The sequence below is a fragment of the Chenopodium album genome, chromosome 4, assembly GCF_948465745.1.
Source record: "Chenopodium album chromosome 4, dcCheAlbu1.1, whole genome shotgun sequence".
NCBI classification, from domain to species: domain Eukaryota; kingdom Viridiplantae; phylum Streptophyta; class Magnoliopsida; order Caryophyllales; family Amaranthaceae; genus Chenopodium; species Chenopodium album.
The window spans coordinates 76905627-76925564 of NC_137837.1; the positions used below are offsets into that span (position 1 = coordinate 76905627).

The window sequence follows — 19938 nt, forward strand, 5'->3', positions numbered from 1 at the left end:
CAACTTGGTGTCGAAATTTGGTGTAGAGTATTTGAGTGGTTTTCTCTGTATTTTAATTCTCTCTAGTTTTCTCTCTTTCTAGGTTTTCCTCTGAATTTTTCCTCTCACTCAAATGATGTGAAGAGTGCTCTATTTATAGAGTGAGTAACTCTTAGGATTAGGGTTTGTTGTACAATGAAGTTGAGCTTTTGACTTGGTAATCTTGACTCATTTTTAATAGGTTTTAACTATTAAATAAACAATTTAATTAAAAATAACTAAAATGGGCCAATTTAATTTATTCACCTAATTTAATTAATTTTAATTAATAGTCAAATTAGCATCAAGTCAATAAATTGACTTTTGACCCATATATTATCCAACCACTTATATAAATTTTTCGTGCTTACAGTGTTAATTTAGAGTATGAAAACTAGATTTGAGCTAGTACAATTGTACAATCATTAATTAACATAGAATCTACCGCTAGATGGCCTACATATGCTATTCAATTTGCTTCTCGATTTGCTTCTCTATAGACGCATTATTTTGATGCTCCAATTGTCAAAGTTTGTCAATTGAATATGAGAGTCTTCATTCTTCAATGATGTTTTGGACTTGCCATGGGGTGGACCACTTGCATGTAATTTAATTGCATTGCCACTGAATAAGTTGTCACCTTCGATTTGGATGCTTGGACACTCTATTGAAGCGCTAGCATTATGCCTTTATCAAGAGAAGTTGCTTCTTCAACAAACACCTTTGTATTATTCCAAGGTTGTAAGTTGGTGCCAATAATAGTGCACCTTTGCAGTCCTTGATGATGACGTCTGCTGCTGGTGAATTGTTTTGAACCGACCCATCAATATTTAGTTCGAAGAAATTTAGAGGAGAGGGTTCCCAAACAACTAGAATAGAGGAAGGATGATGGTGATGTTGTTGCTTTAGGTATCTAAAGTATTTTTTTTATCATAAATAAATGCTATTGTGAAAAATCTGCCATAAGAAAAGTGATAGTTTCGAAGGGATATCCACTTCCATAACCAAGGATATGTCGAAAGATTGTCATTTGGATTTAAATTAGGGGTTATTCAATTAGTGGATTTTACTTAAACATTTTTTTGAGGGGGTTGGACCCCAAATGGGCTTATCTTCAATGTTGGTTGAAGGGAGGGGGATCCCTACTACTTGTGCAACTATTTCATCAAGAGTAAGATATGTTAATTTTAAGTCTATCCCAGTGATTGTGTTAGAAGAATGAATTATATGGTTAAAATTGCAAATACGGTTATTTGTATATTTCGTATTTATTTGTATTCCACAAAAGAAACGACCTTTTTATAGAATAGTGGCAATTACTTAATCTTGACTCAAGCCTTTAATATTTTTTTTGCCTAGTTACGTATTTTATGAGTTAATTCTTATAGATAGTTTGATGTAAATTATAGTCCTAATGCATATGATTAATACCTAAATTTATATCGTAAATGAAGGTATAAAGTATGGAGTACAAATGCGGAATGTATCCAAGTTCACTTATAACAACAGGGTGTATCCACTATTATTAGCTCATCTTATATACTTTAGTTTGAATGTATCAAAGTTCTTTAGTTATGTATAGAATATATCAATGTCCTCTATTTATGCTTTATTTTTTCACAAAAATTTAAATCTATATATTAAGTACCATTAATCATACTTGTTACTTTCTTTCTAAAGGGACATAATGACAAAATTTAGAGAGTAAGAAATTCCATAAAACCCATAATTTATTTCCAACATGTACATGGTCTTGCCAAAAAAAAAAGGTTCATTTTTTACAAGGCGATATGAATGATACAACTTAGGCATTGTTTGTGAATAAAGTCCAGGGAGGTATATAGGTTTTGTGGCTTGATACTAACCGAATACAATACAAGAGAGGTAAAAAAATTGACTAATGGGTTATGCCTAAACATCATGTTTAAAACTTTAAATTTTGGTACAAGATTGAAGTGAAAAAAATAGTCAAATATTTAATTTCCACCACCTCAAATGAGTCCCCTTCTTACCTTTAAACTCGAGAAATTTATCTATTATACTTTATATAATAACCAAGAAAAACATACCCTTTTTACATTTAGGCACATCATGCCACCAAAAATTTAAGTGATGTCTAGGCCAGGCCGAACCGGCCAGGCGTCATCTATTTGAGCATGTGACCTCAATAGGTTTTGCTACCCACCCATCAAAATTAAGCCCAGTAGTCCAATAGACCAATACAATGCACACCTACTTTCACAACTTTTGTGGCTAGCAGAATTGGTAAACACAGATAAAAAAATACTGAGTTATGAGAAAAACGAAAGCCCCTTCAGAAAAAAAAACGAAAGCACAAGCGTCCAACGTCGGCGATGAACACCCCGTATATAAATTGGAAAATTTAACCAACGTCGACTAAATTTTCTCTCTCCTCTGATTCATCTTCAACATCTCGAGCTTCACTTTAATGGAGGAACACAAAGCACCGGCAACCGCCATTGCAGCTTCTCTCCAAAACCTTGCTCTTGATTCTTCCGCCACCCCCGCCGCCTCTTTCTTATTCCCAGGTCCACTCTCTCTCTCCTTCTCTCTTATTCTTGAATTGTTGATGTTTGATTGCAATAGACACTATTGGGTGTGAAAAATTGTAACTTTGGACTTTTATCGTGTAATAAAGCTTATAAATTGTTTGATGACTAAATTGCTTAAGAGGGTACTAGTATCGACAAGATTTGATCTCAGGACGGCCCTCAATTGACATTGGTATAGTTTAATTGCCGCAATACTGCAATAAACAATACTGAAAGTTGTAACTTTGGACTTCTTGTTGTCTAATAAGGCTTAGAAATTGTTTGATGAATAAATTTGTTAAAAGGGTACTAATGTGGACAGGATTTGATCCCAGGTCTCGGGCTGTATGTCCCTAGTTGAAATTGATACGGTTACTGTCTTACTGACAATACTGGGTGTGCAAAGTTGTAACTTTGGACTTCTTGTTGTGTAATAAGGTTTATATATTGTTTGATGAATATATTGCTTTAAAGGGTACTAGTATAGACAAGAATCGATCCGAAGTCTCAGACTGTATGCCCCTAATTGACATTGGAAGTATAAGGCTAAATTTGTGAATGAATTGGGTATCTTGCACTGTTGTATAGGTAGATAGTTGAAGGCCATGATGAGTGGTTTTGAGCATAGAAGAGCAAATTGATGTTGAATGAATTGGGTGCATCAATTTTTTTTTGCTGATTGTTTGTTCTGTCATTGGTCTTTTTGCACTGAAGTGCGAAGGGCATGCTTGTAGACATGATTACACATTTACATCCCACAGCATAGCTTTACCAGCTAATCTTGTTGGTATTGTGCAAGGTTTAATAAGTTACCAAGTTTTCAGTATCTTTCGCTGTTAATTTAGTTAGATGGTTGCAATCCTTGACTAGTGTTTAGGTTCAATAGAACACATTGATGTTGTTTTATGTTTTTCCTTTTTGCATCGACTATAATAAGATATGGTTTGATTGTAAAATGTGATATGTGGATGCTAAAGCAAAACCCTAGTGTTCTTCAACTCTATTTCTTTTTAGATTTTTTTTCTTAAAATTTAAGGGATATGATTGTGTACATCTGGCCCTCACTAAGTTGCTGAAGTATATGGCAATGTGTATGATATGGCCTTATTAGTTTAGTGTGATTTTATTGCAGTCCTTCCACTTAAAAGAACAAAGCCTCCGAGTTTGGTCAGCTTATGCATTGCTGTCATTGGGAAGCATTTGGAGGATCTCATTCCCGAGTTGGGCGAGATTGCTATTGGTTTTCCGGCACATATTAAGGTTCTGTTCTAATTATTCTTCATTCATTTTTTGGTTTAGAAGATGATATCGACTATCGAGTACTATGTGTTGTACCTCATGTGTAGATTCATAAAGGGAAATTAGAAATTTAGAATTAGCTGTTTATGTCCATTTGAACCTTGAGGGTTTGATTATTTTGTACCATTTGTTGTTTTAATCAGAAAAGTCATGTTTTGATCTCAAATCCAACCTGGGTTACAGGCTCAGTTTTTTATTGAACTAAAGCTGTAGGTCATGAATTCATGATCAGGCATTTGCATGCAAAATATGTCTATGAATTTAATTTGCGCTCCCATAGACCATAGTCTCATTAGTTTACTTGTACTTTTTGTTTAAAGATTTCTGCATATGCTGTTAGTAAAGATTAACTGCAAAATAAAATAGGTTTAGATACCATATTGTTGTCCTTGTGAACAGAAGCTATACGAAGGTTGCAAACTATACTGAAAGAAAAATTACCAGTTTCTTGTAGTATCCTCCGTATCTCTTCTAATAATAAGTAGGTTTCTTGTGCACTTAGCTTCAGGCTTCATTCCCTGGATCAGTAGGTCAAAATCTTTGTAGAACCCTACAGCCAAGATTTTAGATTTGTAGTCCATTGTATTGCGTCAAGTAGAGCCATTGCCTCTGCTTGGATAAAGTTTCAGCTACTTAACTTTATTAGACTTTCATCCAAACTGTAAGTGTAATCAGGCTCCCAATCCCTGCTTACAATGTCACATTATCTTTTCATTTTTTTGTAAGCTCTGTTAATCTAGATGATGAGCTGCACCTGGAAATTGCCCTCCCTTCCAAATTCATGATGGTGTAGAAGGCTGAATTCAAAGAGAGCTGAACTATTGCTTTGCATGCGTCCATAACTTCTAAATATAAATAAGATCCCTCATCTCCCATGTTATGGATGCTTCTGCTGTGGTCTGAATTTATTGTTACTCTCTTCCATTAGTGGCCAGGGTTTATCCTTCTCCCTCTGATAAAGTAGCAAATAAATACTATGGACCAAAATATTGCGGTTATCAGCATCACTTTTCATTCACCATAACCGTCTTTCTTTTCAACAAGCTTCAATGTTTGTAGTCTCACCAATTGGTTTAAGTGTTGAGTTATCTCTCCTTTGCTTCTTCTAATAATAATATCAGCAGAGAATTCTTATATGGAAACCTTAAACACTGTGGTTGGGTAGAAGAGAAGTTGTGCAGCTTCATACCTAATATAGCTATCAGGACCTCCTTAAAGGCACATTTATTTCTTGGCCTCAGCCCACCAAATCTCGTGAGTAATTGTACTTTTTTACTCTACTAATGCATCTTTCATACCTTAAGCAGCGATCAATTTGTTTTCCGTTCTTCCTTGCCGTTAGAGCATAGAGATTCAATCATTCAAGGCTGTAAAGATACTCTCTAGGAGTCCTATTTTCCCTGATTGTGAAAATACTGGTTTCACGTAAAGAAATCTTCTTTAAGATCCAGTGGACCGTAGAGTTAAAATTTGCTGTACAATTGCCCCTTACTGAGATTGGAACCTCCAACTAAGAGTCCATTGTGTTTATACTCTATGGATATGCTCCAGCTCCTTTACTAAGGGCTGGTTTTTAAGTGTGGCTTTATATACCAAAGAATTTTCAAAATTAATCAATTCACTCAATTTGTTTCATAACCAGGTGATTGTGTTTGCAACTTTTTACATAATATTTTTGTTGCCTCTAGGAGAAACCGAGAATCATATGTCTCATCTGAGGGAAAAAAAGATCTAATTTCAGGCCATCCATTGCCAGTTTTATCACCTAAGTAGAAGAATTCAGCTTCCTTATAGCTGAGAGCTATTGATAGTAATCTTTGAGCATGAGGAATAAGTGATACCGGGGATGGGGATGCTGTTAGACAGTTGATTTTTGGCAAAAATATTTGTTTTAAGTAAATTTACATCTAAAACTTTTCTTTCTTTTTTTTTTTAAAATGTAAGATGTAAGAAGTATTTGGTTCAACCATTTGTAAAATACTCATTTGATCACTCTCCTGTAAGTCTTTAGCTTTGTGAACTACACAATTTTGATAGTTTCAGACCATTCAAAAAAGAACTCAAGTAATTTTAGAAAAACAAATAGAAGGATAGATATACTATAAATAGAGAGTTACACATGGATGAGCATTCAAGAGGCTCACTTTTGTTCCAAGCGAAGAGTTACAACTCCCTGGTTATAGAAAATACTAGGCTTAGGCCTATGCTGAGCATTTCCACTTGGAATAGCATTCGAACTCTCTATGCCCCTTTTTATTGTACTATCTGCTGTCACCAGGATTCCCTCATATTCTCTTCCAAGATGATTACTGTTACACCTCTTACAAAAGAATCGTCTTTCCCTATTGTTTGCTTTAGACTTTTAACATCCTGTTTACCCTTTTCAGAAAAGTTTCCACTTCTAGGCTTCTTAGAGTTGCTTTGGTTACTAGAATCCCGAAGTCTTTCCTCCAGGATTGCTACTTTCAAATGTGTCTTTAACATGTAGATCATATAAATGCGCAGCTCTTTTATGCAACTTGCCTAAGGTCTTGAAAACCTTCCTCGCCAAATCTTTCTGCACTTGCTTAGTCAACCCTCAAATATCTGAACTTTCAATTCTTCAATAGGGACAACTTTCGGGCGGGGTCATGAATCTATTGTAGTAATCTAAAATCAAGGAACAAGCTGATGAACTCTAGAACCTTCTGCTTTTTCAGGAAAGGAGGATAAAGTTTATCTATCTACACAGTCAAGGTTTCCCACCCAAAGTTCGGTTGGGTGCTATTCCTCTCAGCCTTATCTTTTAAATACGTAGCAGCTTCATCCCCTCTTCAGCGCTACAAACAACTTATTAAACTCGCACACCCAATTCTCCAAGAAGGTCAGGTCAGCACCCCCTTTATAAACACAGGTGGCCTTACTTGGGCAGTTAGCCAGTTTCTTAAACATTTCAGTGGTGGATCAGGTTGTTCCACACGATTCTGGTTCAAATTTTGAGCTAGCATTCTTATTGCATCGACTAAAGCAGCATCGTTACGTGCCATATTGTCCCTACACCTGAAAGCAGTAACCATTCCCTCAGGCTTAAATTGAAATGGGAAAATGCTAATAAGGCATAGGCACTTAGTCACAAAATTGCTTTTATAGCACATAAATTGTTCCAAGAGGGTATTTAGCGATGCTATAAGGATGCTAGCCCAGAATTTGAACCAGAACGTTTGGAACTACCTGATCCACGCGATGAAATATTTAAGAAACTGGCCAAGTGAGACCAAAAGTGACTGATGACCCCACCTTTTGGAGAATTGGGTACACGAGTTTAATAAGTTGTTTGCAGCCTAAATAGGGCATGAAGGTTGATCAGACTGCTATGTATTTGAAAGATGAGGCCGATATATGGTGGAAAGATACTGTGGAGAGGATTGGAGCCCAACCAAACTTTGGGTGGGAGACCTCTAATTAGGGGTGAGCAAACCGGGTACCCGGTCAAAATTTTAGGACCCGGACTTGGAATTGGTTGGAACCGGGTCCTAAAATTCGGAACCGGAATTGGAATTGGTTAAACCGGGTCCTAAATTTTAGGAATTGGAATTGGAACCACTGGGTACCGGTTCCGGGTACCCACTTATGTATGTAATTGTTAAAATATAATACAAATTATAATTCTTATTTTAGTTGGTATCATTATTAGTGTTTAATACTTATATTTATATATGCATTAAGCTATTTGTATTCATGTTAGGTATTAATAATACTTTTTTTTATTGTACAAATTAGATACATTTAACATATTTTTATTATTTAAAATTTATTTAATTTAGGATATATTGGGTAACCGGGTACCCAACCGGTTCCGGGTCCGGGTCCAAAAAGTTGAGAATTGGAATTGGAATTGGTTATAACCGGGTCCTTAATTTATTACCCGGAATTGGAACCACCGGGTCCAATCTCGGTTCCGGACCCGCCGGTTCCTAACCAGTTCCGGTTCCAATTCCGGGTACCCGGAATTTTTGCTCACCCCTACCTCTAATACCGTGTCGAGAAATAAATATTACCTTCTTTTCCAGAAAAGCATAAGGCTTAAGAGTTCATCAGAAGACGGGTCGTATGTCGATTTTAGATAACTACAACAATTATACAACTCTATCCAGGTTTGCCCCAAAAGTCATACGAAGAATTGAAAGCTCAGAGTTAAGCAACTGCAGAAAGATTTGGCGGAGAAGGTTTTAAAGACCTTAGACATAGTATATGAAATAATTGCGCATTTATATAGTTTGAATGTTAAAGACGCATCTGAAAGTAGTAGCAATGTTGAAGAAAAGAGGAAAGACTTTGGGATGGTACCGAAAGTAACTCTAAGAAGCCTAGAAGTAGAAACTTTTCTGAGAAGGGTAACCAGGATGTTGATAGTTCGTCTAAACCAAACTTTTTTCTGTGTATGTGTGTGTGTGTGTGTGTGTGTGTGTGTGCGCGCGCGCGTGATGGTGGGTGAAGAGACATACTTGACTGACATTTTCTGTTGTTAGTTTTATCAAATCATTGATGTCTACAAAATTGTGGTTATTTTGAATTCTTTCTCAGGCTTGTGTACTTACAATTTTTTTTATTGTATCATTGTTATAAACTACAGCTGTCAATTGCTGCAGTTGCTAGGAGAAAAAAGCTTCTAAATGATGAAGTAATCATCTCTCTTGCTGATGGCACCTGGGAAATCCTTGACGTTTCTTGTACAGATGTTTCAGATTTTGGTCTTGCAAAGGTGGCAGAGATGTGTCCAAATTTGCGAGCAGTGAATATAAGGTTTGAGTTTTGATTGGGATGGCTGATAATCTGAGTAAAATGAATAACAAATCGCAGGCCATCATAAATTTAGGATTTCTGCTTAATTTTTTTGGGCCTTTTGTTTGATGATTTTTTTGTCAAATAACTGTTTGAACTGACAAAAAAGTTAAAACATTTGTTTTGCTTGTTTCAATGCTCTAAGAATTTCAGCAGCTTGCTGTATACCCCCCCCCCCCCCCCCAAACCCACACACACACACAAGAAAAAAAGTAAAAAAGAAAAAAGGGGTTCAACTTTACAAAGTTTTGTAGTATAATTAAAGTTATGGATACTTTAGTCGAAGATGATCCTGTCTACTGATGCATTCTATAACATGTTCATTTTAGGTTACGTGGATAGAACATAGAACTTGGCTGCTCCTTTCTATTATTGTTGTATCTGTTGTATGAAATAGCTAAGTTAATTCCTTTCACAGCCAATGCAGCAGAATCACTCCTAATGGTGTCTCTCAACTGGTGAAGCATTGTCAATCTTTGGAAATATTAAGATGTGGGTATGCACTTGTTTCTTTGACTAATATCTGGCCTTTAAATTTGTAGCTGTACTGATAGTGGAAGTACTGAACCTTGTGTAAATGATAGTTATATGTTTTAAATTATAAAACATCTCATTAATTTGTCATATCGTCCACAAATCTACTTTTGACAGAGCCAAACGAATTTAATTTATTTTACTTTTTTTTAATTGGGGGGGGGGGGGGGGGGGCGCGGGGGAGAGGGGGCAAATAGATTGTGGAAAAGTCTTACTTATTTTTTTGTTTATAGATTGCTTAGGCTTTATTGTTCTTTATTATATTAATTGACATCCCAAATGACGGGGTTGTCCAGGATGTGGGTTTTTTAATTGCAACTTGGAAGAGGCTATGAACCAAACTTAATCTTGCAGAGGGTGTCCTCGGAGTGATTACACTGGAAGAAGAAGCTTACACTTATTTAAACCAGATCTGAACAATTTGGAAGGAGATTCGTGGGAGGAACTCGATACCACAGAGTTTACTCATGGTGGACAATCCCTGAGATGGCTTGTGTGGGTATGATTATTATCTTGTTTTTAATTTCATCATTGCAACATACCTCATATTTCTTCTAATGGGTCATGGCCACAATTATTGATCAATCACTTATATATACCTCTCTGTGTGCTATTCACATCCTGTCTCCTCCCCATGTGCTCTTCTCATAAGCACTTGGGGATTTAAATGTGACAAGGTGTTAAATGCAAGTCCACTTTTAATAAACAATTATTGATCAATCACTTACAGTTGTCCTCGCAAACTTCTTAGTGTACCTATAATGAGGTAGTTGTTTTACCGTTCTTGTGTTAGTGGCTGATTATAATTGTTATTAACTCAGACTTCCTCATGTGTAATCATGCAAAATTTAAGGACGACACCATATTACCACGGATAGAAAACAAGTTTGTGTAGTATTTACATTAATCCTTGATGTCATATCAACAAGTATTCTTCCTCCTTGAGCAAAGCTTTCTTTTTACATCAAGTTGTCTACTTTTGTTTAACCAGTACATAATTGATTTATGGTGAGTAAATGCTGTACATCAAATGTTCTTTCACTATTAAAAGTCCTGCTTTGCCAACATACCATTGCTGCCTTTCTTTCAATTTTCTGCTGAGGGTGTTAATTAGGTCAATATGACAAAGCTTAATATTTGACTTGCTATGTATAGAAAGTGACCTACTTGTATTATTTTGGCACGTTTTAAAGTAGAAATGTGACCTGTTATTCAGGGATTATGGAAATTGCAAAAAGATTAGAAATTCCGGTTACACCAGACCTTACTGTTGACATGCCTAAATCTCAATTACAGTCTTTAATACTGATGCGTACACCATTAGTGCTGTTAATCTTTTGTAAAATACCAGGATTGGAAAATTCTTGATTAATGGATTTAGCATATATGAGGTCTGCATCCTTGTCTACTTCTGTAATTCTGTAAGACTTATTATTCACCTCTAATATTTCTTGCTATTTTCAGCCAAACATTGATCCTGATTCTTTGGAGAATTTCTCCTCCGAATGCCCTCGTGTTATAGTCAACCCAAATCCTTCACCTTTTGACTTCAAGGAAGTTGCTGTCCCCAGGGAAGCTCTGCCAAACACAGTTTTGGATGAACATGCTGTTGAGGATATAGACCCCACTATATGGGCATCATGTAGACCAACAAGAAAAATTCTACCGATCATTTCTACTCCCAGCGAGTTGTCCATGGCTGAGAAGTTTAGGTTAGCATTTGTTGAGAGAGATACAAGGTTGGCTCCTAAACGAGCCAAGAATGCAAGGCAACATCAGCGTCGTGCAGAGAGAGAGTGGATGATGACCTCAGAAGCCAAAGCTATATCTCATGCTTCACGAGCAAACAAATCACGTGGTAGAAGCTAGCGTTGCAATTATATTTGATGGCCTCTTTTCTTTCTTTTAGCCATTTAGTTTACTGTTATAATCTTTCTGATATTAATTGTTAAAATGCGGGGGAGAAAAGAACACTTGGTATCTTACTATCTTGGTCAATTGGATTACCTTTAGTGGTATACTTGAGGAAGTTATAGGCAGGGGACGCAATGTATTACGTATGTATGACAATGAAAACATAAGACGTAGCTCTTAAGTTTGTATATTGTACAAATGTACAGTTTTACATTAGTATGTTTGGATACTTTGATAAGTACTCTGTGATGATCCATGTCTCTATAGTCTGTTCAAATCGGGGCAAATAAAATGAGATTGGGCGAGTAATTTCTTGTATGATTACTTTTTAAAGGGAAGCTAATAAGAGAAAATTATTGGGATCACTATATGAGAGTTATAGTCTTGCATGGCCATTTGTGTATAAAACTATGGGGCAAAATGGAAGGAACAAATTAGAAAAGAAATTTGGGTAAATATTAGAGGGACAGATTTTATGAAATTGCTACTCTTTGAGGATGTGAAAAATTGTTTTGCAAGCACTAATATTTGTTGAAACTTAATTTGAAATATAGAACAGTTGTGATAATATCATAAGCTAAACTGAGTTTGCTAAACTCTTTTCTGGAAAAGTGGAAAGAAAAATATTTTGTGCTTTGTAAAACAAAATTTACTTATACAGTATTGAGCTATCAGAGTACAAGAAATTAAGAAAGACTGATCAATTAACAAGGATGAAGAAAAGTACTCATGGTTCATGAACTCTGTTAAATCAAGATCTTGTAAACGCGTATGTGATCTGGATGGATCACAAGTACGATGTTGAATACGAGTAAGGTTTTATTGAGTTGTTCGCAGCTAAGTTATTTTCCCTCACTCATAAATAGACTATTTCCCGATAAGCTCCTATGATCCAACTGTTCAAGATGTCAAGTTAGCACAAAAGGTACTCAAGTGATGAACATACTTTAAGCTGTCATTCTGATCTTTCAGTTTTTCATGAGGCGTGACTGTTAACTGTATTTGTAAAATCAAGCAAGGGTCGAATTCTCCAACAAAATTTTGGTGTGCAATCTGTGCATCATAATTCTAGTTCATGTACAAACGTTGTTCCTTGAACAAATGAATTGAACAGGTTTTTTTACATCTTCCAAATTCTCCTCTTTATTCAATATTTTCACAATTGTGCCAATAGATGGAATTTCTCAGTTCAATCTGATCAGTTGACAGTTTATGAGCACATACAGTTCAGAGGATGGAAGACTAATTAGTACCACGCACTCGTACTTTCAACTTAAAAGTTGCAAAAACTCTCTGTGGCACTCTTCATTATTAAAGTTGGAGTCGACTCTTCAAGAAAAGTAGGTCCATTGTGTCTAAAACTCAATTGCAGTAAACAATCAACAAAAGGAAGAAACTTGGATCAACAAACTAGCCATGTTTTAAACCGATGCCAATCTAATCAAACGGTACAAGAGCTTCAGCTCCAGCAACAATCTCCAACAGCTCTTCAGTAATCTTTGTCTGCCTTTCTCTATTGTACGCAATAGAAAGTGTCTTCTTCAACTCCATAGCATTCTCATTGGCATTGTTCATGGCATTCATCCTCGCTGCTAGCTCACTCGCCAGTGACTCCTGCAAGGCTCTCAGTATCTGGCTGTTTAAATATAGAGGCATCATTGCATCAATAATCTGAACCGGGTCCTGCTCAAACTCCAAAAGAGGCTGCACTTCCTGCTTCCTTTTCTCAACTCTCAGTCTTTCAACTGCTAACTTCCCTTCCTTACTCGTCAGCCTAAAGAACTCATCCTCCAACGCATCAACACTATTCCCATAAGCATCAACAGCCTTCCCCTTTGGCGAAAGAGGAAGCAAAGTCCGAATCACAGGATCAGACCTAACCAATGACACAAACTTAGTATACAACAACTCAACCTTATCAACCTCCTCACTCACAAAAAGAGAGAAAACATCATCAGCAATCGTCTGTGCCTCTCTAGCAGTCGGAAAACCCTCCCCCTCTACGAATCGATCCACAGACACACTAGACACCCGCCTCGAAAAATAAGCATTACCCTTCTTCCCAACACTTATAATTGTACAACCTAAACCAAGTTTCTGCAATTCCTGAATTCTTCTCTCAGCTTTCCTAATAACTGCACTATTAAAACCACCACAAAGCCCTCTTTCGCCGGTAATTACGACAAGGGCAACTCTTTTAACAGTCCTAACACTAGCTAAAGGAACATCTACATCTTCTAATTGAACACTTTGATTAATATTGTACAACATATCAGCTAAACCCTCAGCAAAAGGTCTGCCATTAATAACAGCTTCCTGAGCTCTCCTAACTTTAGCAGCAGCCACAAGTTTCATGGCTTCTGCAATTTTCTGGGTATTCTTCACAGTATCGATTCTATCTCTAAGCTTTCTAATGGTACATCTGATTTGAAATCGGGAACTGGGTTTTGAAGAATTGGGGAATTCATGAAATGGATTGGATTTTGTTTCAGAAAAGATTGGAGATTTGGGGTTAATTGAAGGGTTTAATGGTACCCGAAATACAGAATTCGAAGAACAAAACATGGTGTATGTAAAATTTAATTAGTACTAAATTCAATCAATTTAACACTTCATAATAAACTCAAATTAGAGAGTTAATGCTCACCAGCAGAGAAGATACAGTTGATCTTGTTCGTGGCTGCTTGCCACAGTACCTTGGAATTCTCCGACAAAATTATGGTAAGTTTTGGTGGAATAATTAGGTTGGAAAATTGGATACTCCGTACTATGAAGTATGAATTGAACTCTTAATGTAAAACTTGTACTTCGTATGTTTTTCTATAAAAAAAAAAAAAAAAAAAAAAATTTAAAAAATTATTGAATTGAAATTAATATTATTAAACTAAACTAAACTTATTTGGACAAGGGAGAGAAAACATGGTAAGGCCATGTTTGGTTGACAAAATAAACACTAAGGGGGTGTTTGGAATGGATTTTTGATAGTGTTGGAAACGGAATCGGTTATCGTTTTTCTTACAATGTGTTTGTTTAATGGCTTTGGTTGACAAAATAAACACTAAGGGGGTGTTTGGTATGGATTTTTGATAGAGTTGGAAACGGAATCGGTTACCGTTTCCCTTACAATGTGTTTGTTTAATGGCTACAAAAACAAAAACCGTTTTCTGGCTCTAACCGTTTCCATTACTTTGTTTCCACAGTAAAATAAGGAGAAACAAATAATGTTTCCAGAGTAAAATAAAAGGAAACAACTTTTCTCTCTCCTTTCTCCTCTCGTTCAACCCTTCTAGTTAGAATTCTCAACTTCGATCGATAATTTTTCTGAAAAATTCTCCCAAGAGAACTGCAATTCTCCTGATTTCACTCCAAAATTTTCAGTTTTCGACCTAAAATTTACAGAATTCTACAATCTCAAGTACGGTAAATTCTTGTAATTTTCACTTTTCTACCTAAAATTTACAGAATTCTACAACGAATTTAAATTCTCAACTTAGATATGCTATTATTCCATGTAATTGCTAGCTATTTTTGTGTTTTCCCCCAATTTGATGGTATATATTGATTGATATGTGACTGTATTATTTTGATTTTTATTATTTTCAGTTTAATTAAGTTATTATTCGCTAAATTCAGGGAAAATTGGGTAGGGTGAATTACAAAGGAAATGTGAACTCATTCGATAATATTCATTAATTTTTCTGATTAAGGTTTTGAATTATTGATTTCTGTTAAAAAAAAAAAAAAAAAAAAATCGTTGTTGATGAATAGAAGCTATTTCCCTTTTGTCAGGGATTTCGGGTTGTTGTACTTATGCTTAAGTTTGAATTAAGCAACCATCAGGTTTTTGTTTGAATTAGTGGTGTTCTACATTGCATAATGTGTAGAAAAAGTTAGCAAAAACAAAAAATAAATGGAAAGATATTTGTTTCCAAGTTATCTATGCCAAACAAGAAGAAACAGATTGGTTGTAATTGTTTACGTTTTCTTAGTAATACCAAACAACTAGTAAGGGTAAGACCTTGTTCTCTTCACCTTAAAAAAATAATATTATGTAAAAATAATTTCAGTTCAGTAAAAATAAGTCCAGTTCAGTAAAATTAATTTCATTTCAGTAAAAATAATTTCAGTTCAATAAAAATAAGTTCAGTTCAGTAAAATTCAGTTTTCTTAAAGAGGAATTATAATAGAAAATCAGTAAAAATAATTTCAATTCAACAAAAATAATTTCAGTTCAGTAAATTAATTTAAGTTCAGTAAAAATAATTTAAGTTCAACAAAATTAATTTCAGTTCAGTAAAAATAATTTCAGTTCAGCAAAATTAAGGTGAAGAGAACGGGGCCTAACACTATATATCACCCTTTCCCTTCCTAATTTGTTTTCATTCCGTTACCTTTACTAAGTTGATACCAAACGCCCCCTAATTCTGTACATGTCATGGATTATTTCGTGAATGTTGTAGAGGCTATTTTATTTTTGTATAAGCAGCTACATGGTGTGACAAACCCCAGTTAAAATGTGCTACTAATATTAGAGTGACTATGTCTGAATATTACTATTTGAAATAACGGTCGTAATATAATTAAAATGACCACTATGAGTTATTGTGTTATAAACTCGGTTGCCTTAGAACGAGTACACAATACGGTTGTTTAAAAAATAGAAAGATTCGAGTAGTTGTATGGCTAATTAAGTACAGTATAATATATTCTTAAATAAAACTACTCCATACTGATAGAGTTATGAGAAAAGAGAATGTTGGAAAGCTTAATTATATTGATGAATATACATGAGTATATATAGTACAAGATTAGAACATTGAACATACCAAACTATGACTAGATACATTATGTGACTAGTTACGTTAGCTAATTATAAGGGATATACTTTGACTATCAAAATTAAAGAGTAAATCAAGGGATTTACATATTCTAAACAATAACCAATAATGATAATGATGATATAATCATCTTTATCCTTTATACACCCCCGCAAGACGGACATTCGGAACGAGAGTCCGATCTTGGATATAACATCTCAAATCTTGTTCAATGTAGGAATTGAAGTGGTGGTGAGAAAGGTTGCATTGCATTGCGATTCTCTAATAAGGTTTGGAGGGAGTGGAGCATTATAAGGTTTTTTTTATTTAGAAAAAGAAGCGGAAGTGTATTAAAGGAGCTTTTTTTTTTGGATGGAGGAGTTGCGTGAGGAAGTAACAAAATAGTATATAGAGAGAGAATAAGAAGTTGTTTAATGGGTGTTTTTCACGGTTTTTAAACACATGAACCATTGATTGTAAATATTCAAAAAAAAAATAAAAATAAAGAAATTTGTTAGCGTATGCTTGCAACAAATGGGAGGGAAAAAAAATATAGAGGTTCCTTCACCACCATTGAAGGCGAGATAGATAGAAAAATTATAATGGTGGTGATGGTGGTTTAGAACAGAATGTTATGTTTCTCCATAATGGTTTTGGAGAGAATTTCGTATATGGTAACACATGGTAGGTAAACTACGGGATATCGAAAAAGGTTTGTTTCTCCGTGTAAAGGGTTTGGAGGAAAAAAAATATATCAATGGCATCTCTTGGTATATGAAATACAGGATGCCAAAAGAGTTGAGCAAAATGTGTGATTTTGGTTTGAAGCTTTCCGAGAAGAAAGTTTGATATGGTCACCATCATTTGTCGGCGTCAACAAAGGTTTTGATAGTGTAACCATGGTAGTAGCGGAAGCAAGAAAAGATGGATCAAAAACTCATGATACCATGATAGAGTTATGAGAAAAGAGAATGTTGGAAAGCTTGATTATATTGACACGAGAATATATAGTACAAGATTGGAACATTGAACATATATACCAAACTATGACTAGGTACGTTAGCTAATTATATGGTAACACATTGAACATATAGGGGGAGTGATAAAGTATAAAACATATTCCTATGCCTCAACCATAAGTTTAAGCTTTTAGTTGAGATGGTCCATTAACATAGTATCGGAGTCAGCGTGACACAAAGGTCACGGGTTCGAATCTCATCCGCCCCTCCTTCAAAGTGGAATTAATTTGCACCAGGTATGGGTGGGGGGTGGGCCTATGTTGCATCCACATTTCAAGCCCAAAGGGCCTTTCATGTGAGGGAGAGTGATAGAGTATAAAACATATTCTTGGGCATCAACCATAAGTTTAAGCTTTTGGTTTAGATGGTCCATTAACACGTACTATGTATTTTGTGAAATTTTCAGTAGTATTTAATAAATTTTACTTAAAAAAATCTAATAACACGAAAAAATCATTCAAAAATTCATCCAAATGAATAAATTTAACATGAAGTTCGTTATAAAAATATAGAGGTTCCTTCACCACCATTGAAGGCGAGATAGTGTGTATATTTACGTGATTTCCTAACTTATACAATTTTCTAGTGTGTTTTTAATGCTTACATGTAGCCCTAAGTCCCTAAGGGTTATGTATAGCATTTTCCTTTTTTAATAAGTTTCAATCAAATTTAACAAATCCAAATTAATTTCAATCAAATCTCACATTTATTTGGTCTATTAAATTTCAACAGAGTCTCAATCAAAAGATAACATGTAAATTACTCCCTCAATTTTTAAAATACTTGCTCCACTTCTCCATGTGCGGAGTTTTAGGAGAAGTTGGAGATAGTGGGTAGGGCAAAGAATAAAAATTGTAAGAAACAAAAGTAGTTCATAGAATTAGAGGAGAGAGAATAAGAAATTAATAAAATATAATTTGTGTTGAGTCTACTAGAAATGAATTAAATATTATATTAGAATTCCAAATATAGAAATAGAGCAAGTATTTAAAAACAACATGATTTGGAAAGTGGAAAAAGTATTTAAAAACGACGGGACTATTCCGTAAAAACAAAAAAAAAAAAACAAAAAGAATAAATGACATGTGAATTACTCAAACACAACCCCGCTTCTTTCAAAACTCAAACCCCAAAATAAACCTCCCTTTTTTTTTCAAGTTCCCTCCAATTTTTTCCACCCAATTCCCAAAACCTCTCCTTTATAAAACCCCCTCTCATTCCTCCATTCCCCTCAAACCCACCAAACACCTTTCTTTCTCTCTCTATCCAATTCTCCTCTTCTTCTTGTTCTTCATTCATCCCTTAAACAATGAAGAGGAGAATCCGAATCAACTCGCTTCGAATTCATCGATTCAACAAATACGTAAAACCCGGTGCTTTAGCCCGTCTCCGGGACTCCAGAATCCAGTCCAATCTGCTCAATCACAAGATCATCATCCCGAAAATTCGGTCTCCGATATCGACATTGGCACCCCACCAGCAGGACTCACCGAGTCCTCAGATCGAGTTGGTTCCCGAGTTTCCGAGTCTAATTCGTGGGCCCCACTCCTATGGAAGGAAGAAACTCGTCGCCTCCAAAAATGCTTTCATTATCAGTGTTAATCCTGTTCCAGAACCTTCTGATTCTTTCATTAGTGTTCATTGAATTAAACCCAGTTTTTATTTTTTCACAATTTTGTGGGAGGGGGTGGGAAATTGTTTGTTGTAGGATGTATGATACTATTAGGGTTTATCTGTATGTGAATTAAATAGTTGAATTAAATGAATACATAATTTTCTTCTGATTTATTTTCTCAATTAATTGGATTTATTTCATGTTTATATGCTTATTTCAAGTGTTAAATGCGTAATTAACATCTGGAGCTATTTTGCAATTATCGGTGATTGGAATGATTTTTGTGGGTTGTGTTTAGATCAATGAATTTGTGAATATGCCGTGATAATTTAGGTCGGATCTGCTCCTAATTAACAATCATGTCAATCAATTTTTGATTCATTTAATGTGGTTTAATTCAAGTGATTTAAGTCATTTGCAGGGTGTGCCATGGCGGCACCGATCTGAATAATTAAATTGATGGTGTGATTACGGAGATATTGAATTATTGTTGTTAATTGCTAATTTTATGGTTTTGGCTAATTTTACTTTTTACTTATGGAGTATTATTTTTGAAGAATTGAAGTGGTCGGGTTACTTCAAATTTTGCACTTAATGAGAATTTAGCTATTTATTGACATCAATAGAGTTAGTGCTTCTATTTGATTCTAAATGTAAGCTAGTATGGTGTTGTTATGGTGCTATTAATTGGTGTTAATACAATGCAGGATTATCCTCGGATTATAACATGCTTATCTAGTTGAGTGGGAGTGATAGGAGAGCAAGGGACACTTTGATCTCACAATGTGCTGCTCGAGTCATTAATCATCACGGTTGTGCTAATGTGCATCATTAATTGTTTGATTTTATACCTATATAAGTGATAATAAGCTTGGATTCGTTTATTGCATACTATCTCTTTTATTCGGCATGGTTGGTAGGTAATGTTTGCTACTGTCCTAACTCATGTGATATGAAATTGGCTTAACATTGTTTGAGAAACCCCTGCAGCAGACAAAGAGGCAAGCATGCCTTAATTTATGAAGGGGCCTTTAGAATTAGACTATCTTGTGTGTTTCTTGACCAATTTTTTATTTTTCCTTTCTTTGTCTTCTCAAGGTATGGGACTTGGGAGGAAAGATGTTAAGGGTGTTCTAGGAATAAAAAAAATCAGTGATTTTTGACACATCTGTGTACAAAGATGCTTAAAGTCTATTCGACTTTGTGAGCATGAAGGGAGGCTTACTTACCTAGAGCCTACTTTGTGACAGCTTTCCAGATGAAGTAATAGTTACATCTCAAATGATTTCCTTGAGTGAATTTTGCTATTTATAAACCATTTAGTTATTATGTGACTTTTGAGGTTAATG

General features: G+C 35.2%; 3 protein-coding genes across 3 annotated transcripts; 2 read left to right on the forward strand and 1 right to left on the reverse strand.

The window, feature by feature from the left end:
- The first annotated feature begins 2271 nt into the window (after nt 1-2271).
- On the forward strand, nt 2272-11376 carry LOC145629387 (uncharacterized). The gene is made up of 6 exons (XM_081681983.1): nt 2272-2567; nt 3703-3830; nt 8482-8651; nt 9109-9186; nt 9579-9723; nt 10689-11376. The coding sequence occupies exons 1-6, from the start codon at nt 2468-2470 to the stop codon at nt 11091-11093; spliced, it is 1026 nt and encodes a 341-aa protein (XP_081538109.1). The 5' UTR covers nt 2272-2467; the 3' UTR covers nt 11094-11376.
- Nucleotides 11377-12411: 1035 nt separating this feature from the next.
- Nucleotides 12412-13907, reverse strand: LOC145627355 (ATP synthase gamma chain 2, chloroplastic-like). The gene has a single exon (XM_081679745.1). The coding sequence runs from the start codon at nt 13701-13703 to the stop codon at nt 12576-12578; it is 1128 nt and encodes a 375-aa protein (XP_081535871.1). The 5' UTR covers nt 13704-13907; the 3' UTR covers nt 12412-12575.
- Nucleotides 13908-18283: 4376 nt separating this feature from the next.
- LOC145628227 (uncharacterized) lies at nt 18284-18619 on the forward strand. Its single transcript, XM_081680526.1, has one exon. It carries the CDS (start codon nt 18284-18286, stop codon nt 18617-18619), a length of 336 nt encoding a protein of 111 aa, XP_081536652.1.
- Nucleotides 18620-19938: the final 1319 nt, after the last annotated feature.